This window comes from Phyllostomus discolor, chromosome 3, assembly GCF_004126475.2.
Source record: "Phyllostomus discolor isolate MPI-MPIP mPhyDis1 chromosome 3, mPhyDis1.pri.v3, whole genome shotgun sequence".
NCBI lineage: Eukaryota > Metazoa > Chordata > Mammalia > Chiroptera > Phyllostomidae > Phyllostomus > Phyllostomus discolor.
Window position 1 is genome coordinate 104,807,108 of NC_040905.2, and position 21,612 is coordinate 104,828,719.

The window sequence follows — 21,612 nt, forward strand, 5'->3', positions numbered from 1 at the left end:
TGTGTATTTGTTTAGCAAAACCTTACTAATTTGATGTGTGCTGGGCAACACAGTACTTTTATAGTATCTGTGAAGGAAAAGTTCATGAAGTAAATTAAGAGAATAAACATGCTTTTATGAACACCTTTCAGTTTTTTTTTCAGTAGGTTAAACAGAGACTTCTGATTTCAAAACCTGAGTTGTCATTGGTCTGAATTATTGAGGTTTTTGTTATGTTTTGAACTTCCGTTTTTAAAAATGTAAGTAAAATGGATATATGTCTTATTAATTTTTAATAGAATTTATTTCTATTAAACAGCACCCGTGGAACCTTCTCAAGAGGAACAGTCATTGTGTGAAGGTAACTTTCTATGATATGACTCTTTTACTATTTAATTTGAGAAAACATTAAATTGTGTAATGGTGTATAAAGCTAGGTATTGTTTTGTAAATATATATTATATCTCAATTTCTTGTCTAGGTTCAAATTCAGCTGTTAGCATGGAACTTTCAGAACCTGTTGGTAAGAAAATTTCTGACCATATTAGTACAGTAATAAGAAACTCTTTCACTCTCAAGATTTAAGGGGCAAATGTAAGTGTTATGATTATTGTAATGCCTACATTTAAAACTGACATTGAGTCTTTGCTATGAAGATTTAGAAAGCAGAACTAATTGGGCATTAACACTGCTGTGATAAATTTAGTGATAGCAAACATTAAAAGATTTGAGTGGAGGAATGTTAAAGTCAGTTTAAATAGTTGTATCTGTTCTATTTACTGTATTTTGTGAAAATTTTCTTCTCTTTTGTAAGTTGATTACTCTTAAGGGTTGCATATTCCCCCAGTTAATAATAAAGTTGATGCTAAAGTTATTACTTGCAGAGGAAAAAAATCTAAATTCTTTCATACTTTTCCTGTGTTATGATTTAAAATTTCCTCCTTTTTCCACTGTTAAGGCATCTTGACACTGGAATAACAGGGCTGTTAGGAATGTTCAACCTCCTGCTTACATGTTTGTTCTTATGAAAAATGAAGCTTTGTTAACATGGCAATCTCTCATAATCTCTGAGTCAGCTCTGATGTCAGCAATGAGGCCAACTTGAAAGCTATTATCCATTTCTGTTGTGAAAGAGATTTTCTTGCTTATGTATCACTAGACAGTAGGAAATGGAACTAAATGTGCAAAGTTCCAATTTTTGTTTGAAAGTATCTGTTTTAAAATATATTATAAATCTTTTTTAGAATACTAAGTTAAAATCCCTTATTTCAGTAGAAAATGGAGAGACAGAAATGTCCCCAGAAGAATCATGGGAACACAAAGAAGAAATAAGTGAAGCTGAGCCTGGGGGTGGTTCCTTGGGAGATGGAAGGCCCCCAGAAGAAAATGCCCAAGAAATGATGGAGGAGGAAGAGGAAATACCAAAACCTAAGTCTGTGGTTGCACCACCAGGTGCTCCTAAAAAAGAACATGTGAATGTAGTATTCATTGGGCATGTAGGTAAGTTACATTCATAGCTGTGATAAGAAATGACCAAAGTTATTTGGGCACATAAAACAGAACATCTTATGTAGTGACTTAGAGATGTTTAGTGAAACTGAACTGTAACTTTCTAGATTATTTAGCCAGCAGAATAATCTAGAAACAACACTTTGTTCTCAGAGGTCAGGCAGATGAACAATTTTTTAATGGCATAGAAACTGGAAGAAAATAAGCTTCAGTATATTTGTGTGTAATGTATAATTAGTCTCTAGTCCACTGATGATGGGTGAGCTTATTATGACATCTGTTAATATCCTAGGGAATGTGCGTTTTTTAGTGTGTGAACTTAACCTATTAATTTTGTGGTTTAACCTTATTAGGTAGTTTGATTTTGTGGGACAGGAGAATTAGTAATTTGGAATTAGTTTGCTGATTTAGCACCAACAAACAAACAAACAAACAAACAAAAAAAACCTTTCCTCACTCATTTGATTTACTTAGATATTTAATCATCTGACCTATCCCCAAAATTGTGAGAAGAAAATAATAGAACTATGTACCCTTTTTTTCTTCCCTTTATCACTGCCTTCCCTTAAATATGATGATACACCATTCTACTTTTTTGGTAGCAAGAACTCCTTTGAAATTTGTATAGGAACACTTGTCTCTTTGCTAAAGGTGAAAGGCAGACTACCTAAATGTAGTCACAACTCTTGGCTATTTCTGCTGTCCTCTGAGGCCCCCCTTGGGTAATTTTTATTCTTCTTCTGCTAGACTCTTAGCTGAAGTTCAGGGAGCAAATCTGTTAAAAAATTCTTTCTTTTGTTCTTTACCAATAAAGTAGTTCTACGTTATTGGAGCTGTAGGGGGACTTAGTAGCTTCATTTTCTAAGGGAGGACTTAACCAGGGCTTATGCCCTAGATTCCTACAGTTTCTGTTGCTTTTGCAAGATTTAATTAAACAGGGTGAGAGAAGAGTAGGTGTACAGTTGTGCACGTGTAAGATAATATAATAATAAATAATAAGAATAAACTCATATACTCACAGTTGTAAACCTACTTTTACCTCACCCTGTATATACCAAACCATATCTTTAGTTCTATTAAGTGTATATACTGGTTGGCTTTTTAAAATATTTTTTTACACCTGTGCTTTGCATATTGTTGATGATGTTATTGCTTTTAGATGCTGGCAAGTCGACCATTGGAGGGCAAATAATGTAAGTATATTTTTTCTTAAATAATAGAGTTAAGTGAATGAATTTTGGGAATTGTAGATGTTCATAAAATCATACAAAGGATATAAAACAGGTCACCCCAAGCTAAGAAAAATTAATAATAAAATAACATTACCCATAGGGAAGGCTGATATTAAGAAGTAATTTTTGCAATGTGATCATAGTATTTTTCGATGGAGTGTAGGCAGTCACTAAAATTCTTTTGTTATTACTGTCAGACTCTCATGTAACATAAATATATTAAATAAAATATATTTCTGAAAGCTGTCTTTTACATTTTTTAAATAAAAACTAATATAGAACCAACCCTAGCTTATAAGAAACCTTAGTCTTTGAATATAATTTTCTTGGAATAATGAAAACCAGCTCTTGAATTTGATGCATGGAGGAAACTGGTTTTTCCTTATCATTCCTTAAATTTATGTGGGTTTAATCAGAGATAGATAGTCTGGCTAACATGATAAGATAATTTTTTTATCACATTATAGAAGTTATCAAGGTATGAAGACACCATGAGTGGCTGTCAGTAATGTATCCTAGTATTGAAAAATCTTTAAGTTAAAAGGTTCTAAATATTTCATCCCTTTTAGATTAGACCCATTTCTTTAAACTGTCATCAGGGCACGCAGGGGTATCCAACCTGCAGTCTGTTGGCCACATGCGGCACAGGATGGCTAGGAATCCAGCCCAACACAAAATTGTAAATTTACTTAAAACCTATTTTTTGCTCATCAGTTTTTGTTGGTGTTTGTGCATTTAATGTGTGGCCCAAGACAACTCTTCCTCTTCCAATGTGGCCCAGAAATGCCAAAAGGTTGGACACCCCTGATAGAGAGGGTATGTCATCATTGTCTTGCCTTGTTAAGTAATCTTAATTGGTAATCTTGCCAGTTCTCACTTAAAAGTATTGGGTCCATTTGCTATTGTGTTTTAGAATGCATACTTTTTGCTTATTGGCAATAATTTTCCTTGCTATTTCACTGGGATTCTACACCCAAATGGTTAGAAACATGCACTATAGAAGACTGCACAGAGAAGCCAGAGAGATGAAAGCTAGAACTGGAATTACTTAAGGAATATTTAAAGTAATCTTACTTTGGAGACTTCCGGCCAGGATGGAGGTATAGGTAGATACACTTCACCTCTTTGCACAACCAAAAGAAGGATAACAACCAATATAAAAACAAAACCACCAAGAACTACCAGAAAATTGAACTGTATGGAAGTCTGACAACAAAGATGTTTAAGAAAAACATTCATCCATATGGGTAGGAGGGGCAGAGGTGGGCAGCTGGGGAAGAGAGGACAAGTATAGGGCGGCAGCTGGCAGACTGGGTGGTCCCACATTCGTATATAGATAAAAACCAGAAAGAACAACTGGGGAGCTATCCCAGCCCTGGACAGGCCACACAACTCAGGGTTCCAGTGTGGGGAAAATAAAGCCTCATAACCTCAAACTGTAAAAACTAGTGGGGGTTGGGGTGGCAGAAGAAACTGCCAGTCTCAGGAGAGTCTATTTGAGGGGCCCACAGAATCCTAGAATGTACACAAGCTCACCCACCCAGGAATCAGCACCAGGCCAACACCTGGAACAGTGCCATTTGCTTGCAGGAAGAGGGAGAAGTGACTGAAAGTGGGGGGAGAGATGAGCAAGCAGTATTGTTCCTTCTCTGACCCCTCCCCTACATACAGCACCACAACACAGCAAAGCAGGTTGCTGTGCCCTGGCAAATACCTACAGCTCTGCCCTTTACAATGTAACAGGTGCACTGACAAGTTAGGAGACAGAGAAATATTGCCCAAATGAAAGAACAGATCAAAATGACTAGGAGATAGCCAGCATATTAGATGAAGAGTTCTAAACACTGGCTATCAATGTGCTCAGAGAAATGATTGAGTATGGCGACAAAGTAAAGGAAGAAGTGAAGGCTATACAAAGTGAAGTAAAGAAAAATATACAGGGAACCAACAGTGAAGGGAAGGAAACCAGCATTCAAATAAACAATGTGGAACAAGAGGAACAAATAAACATTCAACTGGAACAGAAAGAAGAAATAAGAATTCAAAAAAATGAAGAGAGGCTTAGGAACCTCTGGGACAACTTTATAAACGTCCCAACGTGCAAATCATAGGGGTGCCAGAAAGAGAAGAGTAACAGCAAGAAACTGAAAACTTACTTGAAAAAATAATGAAAGAAAACTTCCTTATTTTGGTGACAGAAATAGACATACAAGTCTAGGAAGCTCAGAAAGTCCCAAGCAAGTTGGATCCAAAGAGGCCCACACCAAGGCACATCATAATTAAAATGCCTAAGTTTAAAGATAAAGAGGTAATCTTAAAAGCAGAAAGAGAAAAGGAGACAGTTACCTACAAAGGAGTTCCCATAAGGCTGATTTCTCAAAAGAAACCTGCAGGCAAGAAGTGACTGGCAAGTATTCAGCCATGAAAAGCAAGGACCTATATCCAATATTGCTCTATCCAGCAAGGCTGCTATTTGAAATGGAAGGGCAGATAAAGTGCTTCCCAGACAAGGTAAAGCTAAAGGAATTAATCATCAGCAAGCCCTTATTATATGAAATGTTAAAGGCATTCACCTAAGACAAAGAAGATCAAAACTATAAACAGCAAAATGACAACAAACACAACTATCAACAACTGCGCCTAAAAAAAATAAAACTAAGGAAATAACTAGAACAGGAACAGAATCACAGAAAAGGAGATCACATGGACAGTTATCAGCAGGTTGGGGAAAAGGGGAGAATGGGAGAAAAGTTACAGGGAATGAGAAGCACAATGGTAGGTACAAAATAAAATAGCTAGTTAAGAATAGTATAAGAAATGGAGAAACCAAAGAACTTACATGCATAACCCATGGACATGGACTAGCACAGAAATACTGGAGAGAATGGGGGTTCTGGGTGGAGTGGGGGCAAAAGGGAGAAAAATGTGACAACTGTAATAGCATAATCAATAAAATACACTTAAAAATTAAATGGAAAAAATAATCCCACTTTGGGAAATAGTTTTAAAATATTAAATATTTAAATGTATTAGGAAGACTTAATTGCCTAGCCAACACTTTTGGAATCTTCTTTTTAATACACTATTTACATTTGCTTTTTTAAAAAAACTTTTATTCTGAATTAGTTTTAGACTTACAGAAAGGTTACAAAAAACAGTACAGAGTTTTCATATACCTTTCATTTAACCTACCCTAATGTTAACATCTTACATAACTATAGTACAGCCATCACAACTTAAACTTAACATTGCTATAATACTATTAACTAAATAACAAATCTGTTTGAATTTCACTACTTTTTGTACTAAGGTTTTTCTGTTGTAGAATTCAATATTGCATTTAGTTGTTTCGTCTCCTTAGTCTTTTTCAACATGCAACATTTCTTCAGTCATGTCTTTCACAACCTTCATAATTTGAAGAGTGTTATTTACTTATTTTATAGGAAATTCTTCAATTTGGGCTGACTAGTGCTTTTTACGATCAGACTGAAGTTAGGTATTTTGGGCAAGTATATCACAAAAGATATGTTGCACTCTTCTCAGGGCATCCAGTTGGGGTAAAAAATGTCAATATTCAGTATGTTTTATTTACTACTGGTAATATCAGCCAAAATTACTTAGTTAAGGTGCTATCAACCAGGATTCTCCACTGTGAAGTTATTTTTCCCCTTTATTTTGTGGGAGATCACTTGAGACTATACAAATATCTTTTCTACTGAAACTTTCCTGATTTAATCATCCACCAGAGGTACCTTTACTTTAAAATAGCTATACTTCTAGAGTTGAAATAGCTTTTTAAGTACTTTAAAGTTTTCCTAATTTTGCTGAGTAATTTGTGTTTACTTTTCTCTTTAAACGTTTTCAGGTATTTGACTGGAATGGTTGACAAAAGGACACTTGAGAAATATGAAAGAGAAGCTAAAGAAAAAAACAGAGAAACTTGGTATGCTAAATTTTTATGACATTATAAATTACTTTTAAGGAACTGCTGCCCACTTACTGTTCTTGTAGTCTACTGAAATGGTGTCATAACAAAGGAAGTTCCTTTCCCCTCAGATTATGCAGATTATTTCCTGATGACTTCAAAACTTAAGAGAAAATTTGGAAACAACCAAACATCCAGTAATAAGAGACTTGCTGAAAAAATTATAAAACATCCATTTAATTGGGCCATTATCTAACCACTAAAAATTACATTTAAATAATTTATATTAAATCAGGAACAGAACTTATATTAGAGTGGAATTTGGGGAGAAAGCAGAAAACATAATAGTACTTAGAATATGATCATCAACTGTATAGAAACAGAATGGAAGGAATTATTGACAGTGGTTTCCTTGAGTGGTGAGAGAAAAGGTTAACTTTTTTCTTTTTTCTAACCTCATCTATTTTATTTCTAAAAAGTTAATAAGCTTTATCTGAATGGGACATTGGTTTTTTATTGTTATATTGTTCTGTAAGGGGAAAATTGTAATAATGAGTACATACTATGAAATACAGATGATAAGATAATCTAAACTAATGCCTACTATTATGGATGATTTGAACTTAAATAGTTTTTACCTGGAAAAGTAATATTGAAATACTTTTTAGTAAGTAACTATTCTCAAGTGGCAGGTTATAGTGACCTTCCCTTTTTTTAAAATATCTGTAGAGAGCCATTATTTGTATTATATTTTGTGACAGATGATTATAAAAATGAAATATAGAGAAACTTAATACTTAAATCGTGGTGATATTGGCATTGGTACTTAAAGTAGTCTGTCTTTGTATGTTGTCAGCTATTTTCATAAATCATGTTTACTTCTAGAATATATAGTTGACAGTGGATATATGGAAAAGTTCTAGGTGTTTGATTCAAATAATGTTTTATCCTCTCAATTTTCATTTATGCCTGTTCCTGGCTTAAATGTTGTATGATGGACATAAAGCTAGATATGATTAATTACATGTTTAATGAAGAAGAATATCTTTTAAATTCTTATGTTCTTACCAGTATTCTTTATCATTTCAGGTACTTGTCTTGGGCCTTAGACACGAATCAGGAAGAACGAGACAAAGGTAAAACAGTAGAAGTGGGTCGTGCCTATTTTGAAACAGAAAAGAAGCATTTCACAATTCTTGATGCTCCTGGCCACAAGAGTTTTGTTCCTAATATGATTGGTGGTGCTTCTCAAGCTGATTTGGCTGTACTGGTAAGAAAGACATTTCCAAGTCACCTCTTTGTATTTGTTAGCAGCCCCACTTAAATTTTTAAGTATTTGAATTTATTTTCTAAAAGCCAGAATTTGGGTTGCAGTGAACTATAATATACATGGTCACAATTTTCACTTTTGTTTCATTGATCTGCTCAAGAAATCAAATTGATTGCTCAAGAAAGCAATCAGTTTGGCTTACTTATGAAAATATATTTCAGCTTTCCTCTGCCATTGCTATTATCTATTACTGTGTCAGAACTTAGTGTCCACTAAATGCCAAGCCCACCATTATGTACTGGGTATCAAAATGAGTAAGAAATGATCTGGCCCTGACCTGTGTGGCTCAGTTGGTCAGGTGTTATCCTGCAAAGCAAAATGTCATCTGTTTGATTCCCAGTCTCGGCACATGCCTGGGTTGCAGGCCCAGTCCCCCCAGTTGGGCAAGTGCAAGAGACAGCCGATGGATGTTTCTCCCACACATTGATGTTTCTCTCCCTATTTCTCCCTCCCTTCCCCTCTCTCTAAAATATAAGTCTTTACAAAAAATGATCTGTTTTATAAAGGTCTTCTGTCATTTTTCAAATTATTTTGGTCAATGAACTAACTAATTCACATACTTTTTTTTAATCCTCACCTGAGACATTTTTTCATTGCTTTTTAGGGGAGTATATGTGTGTGGGAGGGAGAGAAAGAGGGAGGAGTCAAGGAGGGCAAGGGCAAAACATTGGTTTCTTTTGTGGGTGCAGCTAGACAGATTGAACTGACAGCTTGGGTGTGTGCCCTGACTAGGAATCAAAGCTGTGACCTTTCTATGGGACGATGCTCCAACCAGGTGAGCCACAGTGGCCAGGGAAAATTACATACATGTTTGAATTGTAAAACATGTAGGCATACTAGATTTGGAAAATGAGGTGATTGGAAAAAACGTTTATTCAATACTTACATCTTAAACCACTTAGACATTGTGATATTAAAAAACATGTAATTATGACTCATTTTCTTCTGTAGTCTTGCAGAAATCTGATAAAACCAAAAGGAAAAATAGTTTGCTGCTAGAAGGGTAAACATGACTGTATAGGAATAAACTATTGATTTCTTGAAATAGGTAATCTCTGCCAGAAAAGGAGAGTTTGAAACTGGATTTGAAAAAGGAGGACAGACAAGAGAACATGCAATGTTGGCAAAGACAGCAGGTGTAAAACACTTAATTGTGCTTATTAATAAGATGGATGATCCGACAGTGAACTGGAGCAATGAAAGGTAAGCCTAGATATCTTGCTGGTTTTTTAATACACATGTTAGTGAAATAAAGGATAGTTTTGTTATATTATAATTGAGTTATTTATAAATATTATAGATATGAAGAATGTAAAGAGAAACTAGTGCCATTTTTGAAAAAAGTTGGCTTCAATCCCAAAAAGGACATTCACTTCATGCCCTGCTCAGGACTGACTGGAGCAAATCTTAAAGAGCAGTCAGATTTCTGTCCTTGGTACATGTAAGTAATCTTTTTTCCTTTAAAAAACTTTGTCTTAAAAAGTAATTTAAGAAAATGTTGACTGTAAGTTTGGCTTTAAAAATAGCAGGACTTCTGCCCATTTTTAACTGGATTGTCTTTTTGTTATTGAGTTGTAAGAGTTCTTTGTGCACTGGATACAAGTCCCTTGTTAAACACGTGATGTATATTTTCTCCCATCTGTGTCTTTTCACTTTGTTGATGATGTCCTTTGAAGTGTAAAAGGTTTTACTTTTCATGAAATCTAGTTTTATTTTTTCTTTTATTGATTGTGCGTTTGGTGTCATACGTAGAAAAACTGCCTTATTTAGTCAGGAAGAATTAGCCCTATTATTTCTTCTAAGCCTATTACATATAGGTGTGCATTTCATTTTTTTTGTATTTTTTTAATATATTTTATTGATTATGCTATTACAGTTGTCCCATTCCCCCCTCCCACCCACATTCCCCCCTTTTAATTCATGTCCATGTGTCCTAAGTTCTTTAGCTTCTACATTTCCCATACTATTCTTGCCCTCCCCCTGTCTATTTTCTACCTATTGTCTATGCTACTTATTCTCTATATCTTTTCCCCCTCTCTCTTCCTCCCACTCCCCTGTTACTAACCCTCCATGTGATCTCCATTTCTGTGGTTCTGTTCCTGTTCTAGTTGCTTGCTTAGTTTCTTTTGGTTTTGTTTTAGGTGTGGTTGTTAATAATTGTGAGTTTGCTGTCCTTTTACTGGACATGTTTTTCATCTTCTTTTTCTTAGATAAATCCCTTTAACATTTCATATAATAAGGGCTTGGTGATGATGAACTCCTTTAACTTGGCCTTATCTTAGAAGCACTTTATCTCCCCTTCCATTCCAAATGAAAGCTTTGCTGGATAGAGCAATCTGGGATATAGGTCCTTGCCTTTCATGACTTGGAATACTTCTTTCCAGCCCCTTCTTGCCTACAAGGTATCTTTTGAGAAATCAGCTGACATTCTGATGGGAACTCCTTTGTAGGTAACTGTCCCCTTATCTCTTGCTGCCTCTAGAATTCTGTCATTTTTACCTTGGGTAATGTAATTTGGATGTGCCTTGGCGTGTTCCTCCTTGGGTCCAACCTCTTTGGGACTCTCTGGACTTCCTGGAAGTCTATTTCCTTTGCCAGGTTGGGGAAGTTCTCCTTTATTATTTGTTCCAATAACTTTTCCACTTGTTGCTTTTCCTCTTCTTCTTGTACATTTAAAGAAGTCCTGGAGGTTCCTAAGCCTCTCCTCATTTTTTTGAATTCTTGTTTCTTCATTCTTTTCTGTTTGGTTGTTCCTTTCTTCCTTCTGGGCCCTTCCATTGATTTGAAACCCCGTTTTCTTTCCATCACTATTGGTTCCCTGTGCATTTTCCTTCATTTCTCTTATGGTAGCCTGCATTTGTTCATCTAATTTATGACCAAAGTCAACCAATTCTGTGAGCATCCTGATCACCAGTGCATCTGATAGGTTGGCTATCTCTCGGTTGCTTAAAGAAACTGGCTCTGGGGCTTTGAATTCTGTTTGAGCCATCTTTTTAATTCAATTTTTATTTTTTTCCTTTGGTCTGGTTGAGCCTTTTATATATGAGGGGCAGAGCCTTAGGTGTTCACCAGTGCGGGGCACCTCAGTCACTGGGTTGTAATGTTGTATGTAGGGGCGGGGTCTGAGAGGGAACAGTGGTGCCTGCTCTGCTCTCTCTAGGACTTTAGTCCCCTTTGCTGCTTCCCACAAGCAAATTGGGCCCTTCTGGTGCTGGCTCCCAGGCGGGTGGGTTTGTGTACTTTCTCGGACTCTGTGGGTTTCCCCAAGGAGCCTCTTATGAACCTGAGAGAATCTCCTGGCCTCAACTCCCACAGGTGTTTTCAGTCGGTGTCTTCAGGCTTTGTTTCCCGGCGCTGGCTCCCTGGGTTGCTTGGTTGCTGCCCATTTTTGCTTAGTTTGTCTGCACTCGAATGTGTGGCTGCCGACAGCCAGCTGCCTTGCACACCTCACTGGGTCTGCTCATTGCTTCCCACGCCCAGGGTCTGCCACCGGTCTGTCAGCTGCCCCCAAGCTTCTGGGGTCTGATAATTGCCATCTGCGCCCTGCGCACCTGCGTCTGCCAGCCACCCGCTTTTTCCTCCCGGGACCCCTCGACCCCTGTCCATAGGCCTCTGACTCTGCCCCTCCTTACCAGTCTGGATGAATGGTAAACTTCCGTTCGGTTCATTTCTCTCAGTTCTGATTGGTTTTTTGTTTCTAAATTCTTGTTGTCCTTAGTTTTGGTTGCTCGAGGAGGCACAGTGCAACTACCCATGCCTCCATCTTGGCTAGAAGTCCCTGCATTTTATTCTAGATTACTTTTTTTTGTAAGGTGAATTCTTGTGATGATGCCAGGCTTTGTTAAGTTTTCAAATTGGGTTGAGTGAGTCTTTGAATTTTTTAGTTTTATTTTTTCCCCAAGATTGCTTGGTTATTCTGGGTTCATTGAATTTCCATATGAACATTTTAGCTTGGCAATTTCTGCAAAAAAAAAAAAGAAAGAAAGAAAGAAAAAAAGAAAAGGGCAGCCGGGATTTCAGTAGGAATTGCATTAAATCTGTAGATCAGTTTGGGGAGCATTGCCATCTTGACAGTATTTTACTACTCTTATAAACTATGGTTTGAAAGGGAAAATTATTTTATGGAATTCCAATTGCAGAGCTGGAAAAATCCATACAAATTAAGTGAAAGTGGAGTCATTTTATTACAATATGTGGGCTATTTGCTATAAAATATTTTTCTAAATCTTAAGTGTTAATGGGAAAGGTTTTTCATATTAGACTGAACTGTTTTGTTATTTATTTAGCTTTCTGAGAAATAAATGAGATGAACTGGATAATAAATGGCTGAATGAGACGAGTACATGGATTACATGAAAACATTGTTATGATCACGTTCTTTGTATAAAAGTTACAGTCATGTAACTGCCTAAAGTTTTGATATTTATGTTGACCCTCTTTCATGGATATTTTTATGTTCTCAGTGGATTGCCATTTATTCCATATCTGGATAATTTGCCAAACTTCAATAGATCAGTTGATGGACCAATCAGGCTGCCAATTGTGGATAAATACAAGGTATCCAAAATGTTCAAGAAATTGTGTTTTACAGGGAGTGAAACAATTGTTTTGTGTTTTGTTTTAAATTATAAAACAATTTTAATAGTATAACATAGATGTCTTTTTTATTGACTGCATATTATTTCTTATTATAGACAATAAGTTGTTCAACCACCTTAAATTATTTCAACTGTTTCCCATTGAGTTAATGATAATTTTTTAGAGAGAAAGTCATACAAGTGAAACTGTTATTTCAAAGGATTTACACATTAAAGTTTATGTATATCGACAAATAGCCTTCCAAAAATACGGTGCCAATTTATTTTGCCACCAACAGTATATCAGAGGTAGTTTTACGACAGCCTCACCACTGGATATTAGTCCTTTTTTTTTTTTAAGAATCATTATTTTTGACTGCAATATCAATGTAATAGTTTGCCCTTCCTGCCAAATACTTTATTCTTAAATAGCTCCATGCTAAATTTCTTGAACACATATTGTTTTTTCAATTTTATAAATGAGGAAACAGGCTCAGAGATTGTGAGACCTTGAATAAGTAACATTCTACCACTTGATCTTTTTTTTTTTTTTTTTTTTTTTTTTTTTGAGTAAGCCCTGAAAGAATTCGCTTTGGGTTGCTGAACTATTATAGAATGGTAATAAAAATCCAAAACTTAATTTTTTATTTTAAATTTCAACAGGATATGGGCACTGTGGTTCTAGGGAAGCTAGAATCAGGATCTATTTGTAAAGGCCAGCAGCTTGTGATGATGCCAAACAAGGTAAGAATTAGTAATGCTCTTTCCATTTAGCTCTCCTGTTGAAAATATTAGAAAGGAGCCAGAACTTTTCAAAAGCTCAGGGATTTCCATGAAAAGAAACTTAATTTTTTAAATCCCCCTTCCATCTGTCAGCCATCAGAATGTTCTTTAAATAGTCAGTAATGTATTTTAAGCTTAATTGTTCAAAAAACTTTTAAGAAGTCAACTCTTCAGGTATTTGGGGAGTCAAAGATAATGGAAGCTATGTCTACTAAATCCTGGAATTCCACAATAAAAATTATATTCATAAATTAAAATCCATGCTAAATTTAACATTTAATTGTGAAAAGGTTAAAAAGCCAAATGCCACGTTATACTGTATTCTTTCTGGAAATTACTAGGATGTGCTATTAAAAGGACAGCATCTTGATTGGCAGCTCTACTTCAGGATATGATTTTCATTAAGGTCATGCCATACAAAATGCAGTAAATATTTTGGCTAATCAACAAGAACAGAAAAATGTGAGTTGCAATCACTCAGCAAACAGGTTATTTTATGATCTGTAATGCAGTGAGTCAGTGCTTCAGAAAACCTCCGATTTTGGTTTCTTTTTAAGCACAACGTGGAAGTTCTTGGAATCCTTTCTGATGATGTAGAAACTGATTCTGTAGCCCCAGGTGAAAACCTCAAAATCAGACTGAAAGGAATTGAAGAAGAAGAGATTCTTCCAGGATTTATACTTTGTGATCCTAATAATCTTTGTCATTCTGGACGCACATTTGATGCCCAGGTAAACCAGCTATTATAGTTGTCTTAGTGATTTTTACTGTTAGTTGAAATTAGAGTTTAAGTGTCCTTTGTTCTGGTTATTGATGACATATCATTGTGTATAGAAGGGGAATTGAATAGAATAAATCGTGTATCACAACAGCCATAAGGTATCTCACAATATAAGGTCTTCGAGATGGTACATGTTCTTACTGGGTTGGTAGTATTTGTAAATTCCTTTTTGTTTTTTTAATCTTCTGTTTATATATGTCATTACTTAGTGTCTTTCACTTAAGTAGAGCAAGTTGCCTTGGAAGTCAGTATTTGTCTTCTTCAGGACAAATAACTTTCCAGACAGGAAAATATGCACAATTTCTTGATCTTATTAGCAACATGACCTCACCAGGAAAGTGACAGTAAATGATTGGTGTATCCCACAGAACTTTTCAGTTCTGTTACAATGTATGACAACTAATCAAATTAAATTTTGATGCCAGCTACACGGTTGTTTACTTTTAGTAGATCTTAGGTATTGAGAAATGGATAAAACTATGATAAGTTCACATCTGGGGTGGCGGAAACCAGTAGCAGTAGCATGTGAGCAGTAATGACTTTTGGGGGGAAGTGGAAAGGAAAGGCTTCCCAGAGGGGAAAGAGTCTGGCTGCTGTTTTTAAAGTTGGGGCAGTTGCCAAGAAGATCAGTAGGGTAAGGATATCAGAGTTCATTCTTCGAGGTCAAGTGACCTGACCTACTGCCTCTAACACAAAAATAAACTTAAGACGTTGAGTTACACATTCTTGTGATACTGTGTAGCACTTTAGCACATTCAATTCCTTTTTGCCCTGGAGATAAAGATGTGAATTTTCTTTTTGTTTGACAGATAGTGATTATAGAGCACAAATCCATCATCTGCCCAGGTTATAATGCGGTGCTGCATATTCATACCTGTATTGAGGAAGTTGAAATAACAGTGAGTTTTAAGATAATTGGTGTTTTTGTGTGTTTTAAAATAATTTCATCTTGATAATTTCTGACCAACAATAGTGATGTACTCTTATTTGTACTACTACTGTTAAAGATTCTTTTATTTGGTATTATTCTGATGTCTTCTCATCCTTTTTTCTTGGATAGGCCTTAATTTGCTTGGTAGACAAAAAATCAGGAGAAAAAAGTAAGACTCGACCCCGTTTTGTGAAACAAGATCAAGTGTGCATTGCTCGTCTAAGGACAGCAGGAACCATCTGCCTTGAGACCTTTAAAGACTTCCCTCAGATGGGCCGCTTTACCTTGAGAGATGAGGGTAAGCCTTTAAATTGATGGCCAGTGGTATGTCTAGTATGTTTAGCTTTGGTAGTCTTCATGGAATACAGTGCACATTACAACTAGTTCAGAGAGAACCTGGATGTATCGTCTGTAATATATATTCATAATAAATGTTTTATGAGGTAAATTAATTCAACAGCAGGTAAAATTAACCATGCATTTTGGCAGTAATGCTCTAGAGGAAGCATTTTAATATTTTGCAAGAATTGGGTTTTCAGAATCATTTACGTGCTGAACGACTTTTATGTGATGAAATCCTTTATAATATATGTGATTAAAGCCCATCTTGCCCTTTCAAGATTTTGCCAGGTGAACATGAGGTACACATCTGTCATTTTTGAGGTCTGAAATAATTTTAAAGCCCGATATGGTAAATTCACTACACTGGTATGGGGGTGGGAATAAAAGGGATACAAAATTGACAGTCTAATATTAATGTTCTTTTGTGCATGTGTCCATTTCTGCCTACCTCTGAGTGAATCTGAACAGCTGTAACTTTCCTGTCTTACATCCATTCCTTGGTATCATGAAAACAAAATGATTTCATTAAACATTTCTCCATGGATTGTTAACTAAGATAACTATTTTAAGGTTGGGAAATGTACATAAAACTTTGGTTCAGTTGAAATATACAAAAGTCAATTCACATGTTAGTTCTAATTCCATTCAGCAAAAAATTGGCTGTCAAGACTGCATGTCAAGAACTGTGCTGAACACTGGGTACATAATGATGAATGTGGTCCCTGCGCCTTAGTTCAGAGAAATAAAGACAGTATTTGTTTTATTTTAAAGTCCTTAATTTTTTTTTTTATTTAAAAAATCTGCTTGGTGATAGTGAGTAAATAGATAAAATCAGACAGAGGAAATTAATGTAGCATGAATTTTTAACCCCAGGAATTTTTTTCTAAAAGGTAACTTGGTTTTTATGTTTTCTTCACAAGATGGATAGCCCTTTTTAATAGCTTTATTGAGATAATTTACATAGTATAAAATGGGCCTTTTTTAAGTGTAAAATTCAATGAACTTTAGTATGTTTACAGAGTTGGATAGTCATCACATTCGAATTTTAGAACGTTTAGAGTATCTTTTAAAAAAGCTCTTATACCTATTTACAGTCACTTCCTACTCTCCTATGCCCTGACCTAGGCAATCACCTCATTTTTTTTTATTTGCTTTTTGGATAAGCCATATAAATAGAATCATAAAATTTGTGGTTTGTAATTTATTCCACTCCGTATATTTCTGACATTTAGCTATACATATAATGCCTTCCTTTTTGTTGCAAAATAGTATCCCATTGTACTGATATTCCACATTTTACTTATCCAAAGAAAGGTTTTTGATATAGAAAGTCAAGTCTTTTCAGTTCCCCCTAAAAAGACCCAATTCTTAAGACTTCCTAATCAGAAATCATGCCTTTGGTAAAGCCAGTTAATTAGTAATTTACATTGTAAAAATTATTTTTATAATTTAAAATAGTAAGTTTTAATGCCTTAGATGGCTTTGCTACTAACTACTGAAGGTTTTTTGTTTTTGTTCTTGTTCTTTTATTTCATTTTTTAGGTAAGACCATTGCAATTGGAAAAGTTCTGAAACTGGTTCCAGAGAAAGACTAAGCATTTTCTTGATGACCCTGCACAATACTGTGAGGAAAATTGACTGCAAAAGCCTACTTCACACCGCCTTCTCTTATTTTCTGCCCATTGACAAACCTCTCCCCATATTTTGCAAAGACAAAATTCAAAGCAAAAGTCCACATTATGTCAGCTTTCTCATATTGAGAGCTCTGCTATGCCACTGTTGAATTTTTCCCAAGATTTTTTTTCTTCCCCTCTCAAACTGCTTCCTTGGACAGGTTTGGCAATAGCTTTGTAAGTGATGTGGACATAATTGCCTACAATAATGAAAACCTACAGAAATTTTTTAATTTTTCATTTTCCCCTTAGGCATATATAGTCTTTTTTTCCCCAAGGCAGATCATTCTGAGTGTGCGAGTGTGTGTGCACATGTTACAAAGACAACTACCATGTTAATAAAATATTCAATTTGAAACCCTTTTCGGTATTTGAATTGCTTTTAAATAATGTTTTTTATCTAGATATAACACTGTTGCATTAGCTTTTTAACTTTACCAAGTAATTGAGTACATTTTATTACTTGGACTTTTCTAAACTCTTTCCCTATCCACTACTTTAAATGAGGCATTTACAAACAATATTCAAGTTTGTATTAAAGGAAAGAATTAGTTTGACCCTTTCTTTTTGGTGGTAATGCATACATACAATATTAAATGTCTTTATGCAACTGTGACACTGCTTTATTAGGTCTATCAGTTATTTTCTGCCAATTTATATTTTAACATTTCTTAAACAGTAAGTTTTAAAAGAAAAGCATACTGTAGTTTTTATAAGTAAAGCATAATTGTACCCCTCCAGAAAATTCCATTAACATGTTCAATTAGTGGAATTTACAATAAAGAAAGCATGTTGAGACCTGGCAAAAATGCCTCTTTTAGAATTTATAAGAGTTGCATGCATCTAGTATGAAAACTATTAATTGCAAGTGCCAGTTCTGCAAATTACTCAGTTTATTATTTATATCACTGATTTTTAAAGGTTGAGTGCTCCTTGCTGGTTAAAGCTAAATCTCATCTAGCAACTACATGAACACATACTTAGGAACCTTCTAAATCTGAACAGATTAAAGTTAACAGTGATAAGTAGAATCAAGCACAATATAAGTTTTTCTCAACTATTTGAAATCGATTGTTTTCTTAAATATAAAACAGAAATTTGTTAAACTATGCTTTGGATGAACCACAGTGCAGCACTGTGCTGGTTTTTAGATTGAAGGATGACTTTCTGCAGTAACTGTTATGACTTTGAAATTTTTAATGAGAATAAATGGGAAATGGAAGAGAGAATTTATTTCTCAGTTTATCAGAAGCTCTTCCACCCACCCAATTTTGAGTGTTGCCATTTGTTGAAGACTTAGTGTCTTTTACATTGTGATTTATCCCTAAATAAGATAAGTTTGTAACTATTTATTTAATGACATTTTTCTACCCTGTAATCTTCCTCAGAAAAACTTAAGTCAAGCTATATTTCCAGTCACAAAACCTGAAATTTAATTTAACTCTGTTTTCTTAACTATAGAAATCTCATTTATTTCATGACTGGGCTGTATCTTAGAGCAAAGTTATTGTCCTCAGCCCTGCAGCTTCCTATAACCATACTCGTGGCTATTAAATTGCATGAATTTTAATTTTATTATGTCTGCAAATGTCTGGGCTTTTATTTTTCTGGTAAATACAGGAGTTTTAATCAATACACAATAACTTTGTACTTCCAAGTTAATAACAAGATACTAGCAATTGCTTTGATTTTAATGAATATTTAAAAGCTCAAGAGTTGTTGAAATTCCAAAGATTTCCATTTTTTAGTTGAACACATTTTAAAAACCAGTTATGCTTGCTATTAAAACATTCACACTAAAAATAAAAACATTTACACTTTTAGAATATTATGTGCATGTTGCCAACACTCTTAAGTAAAACATGAATATCAACTGTGAAGGGCCTACCTCTAAAAAATGACAAATATAAATGTAATTATGAAAAAATTATGGATTCTTGCACATTTGTGCAAATAATTATTTGAAAGAAACCTAATTGTTAAATTAACCAATACCATATACTTTATGGGCTTTGATGTTTATGGAAAAGTATTCTCACTTACAGTTGCTGAATTTTAAACTCCTAATTACAATGGATAGTTATTTGGACGAGGAAATGTCTGAAGTGAACTGGCAGTGTGTGGAGATGTTGGACCTTTAAAAAGCAATAGATTCCTATGCTGTCATTCTGTCTTTTGCAAGTGCAGGTGTGTTTAATGCAAAAATAGGGTATTGGTGGCAGATATAGGATATTACAGACCTAAACATTTCTTTATCTTTAGCATAGATATGTTAGGATAACAGTTTCCTTGCATCTTTTTACATTAATGATGTTTATTATATAATTTTCATGCTAGGTTATTTAATTATAGTTTTTTAATTAACTGAATTTAATAGCAGAAAGATATTAAAATAAATAACTACCATTCTAAACCCTTATTTCTTACTGTGGGGGGTATATATTTCATGGTTTTTATTTGCAAAAAGGACTTACCTAGTGAAAATCTGTGTAAAATCAAAAGAGCTAAACTGAGTATGTGCTGCCATGAACTTAGGTAACAAAATAGTAAAGTTCTTGAATAATTAAGCCCATGTATATTTCTGTTTTAATTGAAAGTCTTGAAATATGTGATAACTAAATGTAAAAACTCTGTAAAATTGTAAGAGTACAGGCTGTTCACTGTAACGAGGTAATTCATACTTGTCTGTTAGTTACGTAAACTACAAAAACTGCTTTCACAATATGGGATGGACTTTGACTGTGATGCCCTTGAACAGTTACCAGCATCCTCTCAGCTGAAGTGCTGCAGATATTTTGGGTGATATTTTCAACCAGATGCAGTTTTGCAGCCCAAGAAAAAGATGAACCTATGGTCAAAAACTGCTTCCATGATGAACTTTTGAAAAAAATCAGCTAAAGTCCCTGGCAATCTTTAAGAACACTATAGTTATACTAATTACTCCGTGATGTGACCTTTTTTGATGACTGTTCCACATGACAGCACTCTAGCACCTTTCCTCATTGGCATGGACTTCCTCATGGACTGCTGCTTCACGGATGATAGCATCATTGCTTTGGGTAGGGATTTAAGGTAGTCAAGGGACAAATAGGTTCTATTACAGCTTTTAAAATCAGGCAACTTTCAACCTTTAAACCCTTTGTGAAAATTCTGGTTCCAGCACTATAGCTCTGATTGTAGGTTGATTGTTATATTCAGTGTTGACCTACTTTATCAGAATAAACTGTGCCATTAATCCTCTCACAGACATATGTAGGGTAGATAGCAATCAATAGGATGTAGGAGACAATTTTCTGTCTCCAAATAATACAGCTTTTATTTCCTCCAGCAAATTTCTCAGTGATTTTAGCTGATGCCATCTAATACATTTATGATCTTGTTTCTTTCTGTAGAGATCTAGCCATGGCAGCAACTTGTTAAATAAATGTAATTACATAGCACAACTCAAAAGACTAGATTTAAATTTAGCAGTCAGTTGGTTATACTAGATTTCGTAGTAAATGGAATAGGAAGTGTTTCTACTTTCATGTAACAGTTCAGTGTATCCCATTTGAACCAATTTACTGCCAGAATTCAGACAGGGTATATTTGGTTCAACTTGTAATGGTTTTGGCTCTAGGATATTGTTTATTTCCAATATCCTAGAACATAAGTCTTCCTTCAATAAATACACTTTCACATACCTCTAATCCTATGCTTCCTTGAAACAGTACTATGCTAGCCAAGTTGTTTACTATGGAATGTAATAAGGGCCCTGGAGGTGTGGGGATGGAGATTAAAATCTTTATATTCTCCAATTAAAATCTTTATATTCTCCAATAAAAGGGAAGAACAGATAGGCACCATGTCTGATTAGGCAGAAAACTATACAGGATTTCTTAAGCAACTCTTGGAATGGCAATTGTCTCTTCTGCCTTGTCACACATGCCCCTGTGCCATTTAAAATTTAATGTGGAAACCTCAGGTTTGTGGGCAGCAAAGGTGAAATGACATTTTGTGCTTCCTGAGGCTCCCCTCTGCTAGGCACATTGATTAGTGCTTCAGATGTCAGCCCAAGTCCCTGCTACCTCCTTTCCTGCTGCCCAGGAAGAGTGTGCTAGAGCTGGAGCTCCTGCATTCCTCAGGCTATCATCCACACGAATTGGTTGAAACAGGCCTGAGCTTGGAAGGTCTGCACTTTAAGGATTCATGTTGGGCTCACAGAAATTGATACACCTTAGCTAGTTCCTTCTATTTGTTCTAAAGGAAATGTGGATCTCTCAGGCCAGGATTTAGTGACTAGTTTTCACTAGACAGCAGATTAATACCTAGCTCTCATTTATTTTTTTTTTAAAGGGAACTGATTAGGTTTGCTTTTTTTTTTTTTTTGGCCTAATTCCAAAACATGGCAGAATATTCTATGTAGGAATTATGGGACTCCGAAGTAGAAACTTTTTTCTTATGATTTGTAGCTACCTACTGTGCCTGACTTGGTGCCTGTGTGAGGATTAAGCCCTTAGTCTGTTCTTGCAGTTACTCAAGTAACAAGTTTAAAACTACTTGCTTTTGTA

The 21,612-nt window shown here is 35.1% G+C and overlaps 1 protein-coding gene across 2 annotated transcripts in view; it reads left to right on the forward strand.

Annotated features, from left to right (window-relative positions):
* GSPT1 (G1 to S phase transition 1) overlaps nt 1–21,390 on the forward strand; it is a 33,913-nt gene extending 12,523 nt beyond the window's left edge. Inside the window, exons 2-15 of one of the 2 annotated variants that reach the window (XM_028523278.2) lie at nt 299–340; nt 461–502; nt 1,252–1,479; nt 2,648–2,681; nt 6,586–6,663; nt 7,735–7,915; nt 9,024–9,178; nt 9,276–9,416; nt 12,439–12,532; nt 13,216–13,296; nt 13,893–14,066; nt 14,926–15,015; nt 15,177–15,345; nt 16,932–21,390. In XM_028523278.2, coding sequence (XP_028379079.1) covers nt 299–340; nt 461–502; nt 1,252–1,479; nt 2,648–2,681; nt 6,586–6,663; nt 7,735–7,915; nt 9,024–9,178; nt 9,276–9,416; nt 12,439–12,532; nt 13,216–13,296; nt 13,893–14,066; nt 14,926–15,015; nt 15,177–15,345; nt 16,932–16,984 — 1,562 coding nt within the window. In that variant the 3' untranslated portion in view covers nt 16,985–21,390. The remainder of the gene's footprint in view (nt 1–298; nt 341–460; nt 503–1,251; nt 1,480–2,647; nt 2,682–6,585; nt 6,664–7,734; nt 7,916–9,023; nt 9,179–9,275; nt 9,417–12,438; nt 12,533–13,215; nt 13,297–13,892; nt 14,067–14,925; nt 15,016–15,176; nt 15,346–16,931) is intronic. The other variant, XM_028523284.2, reaches the window with a different exon arrangement.
* The last annotated feature ends 222 nt before the right edge of the window (nt 21,391–21,612 follow it).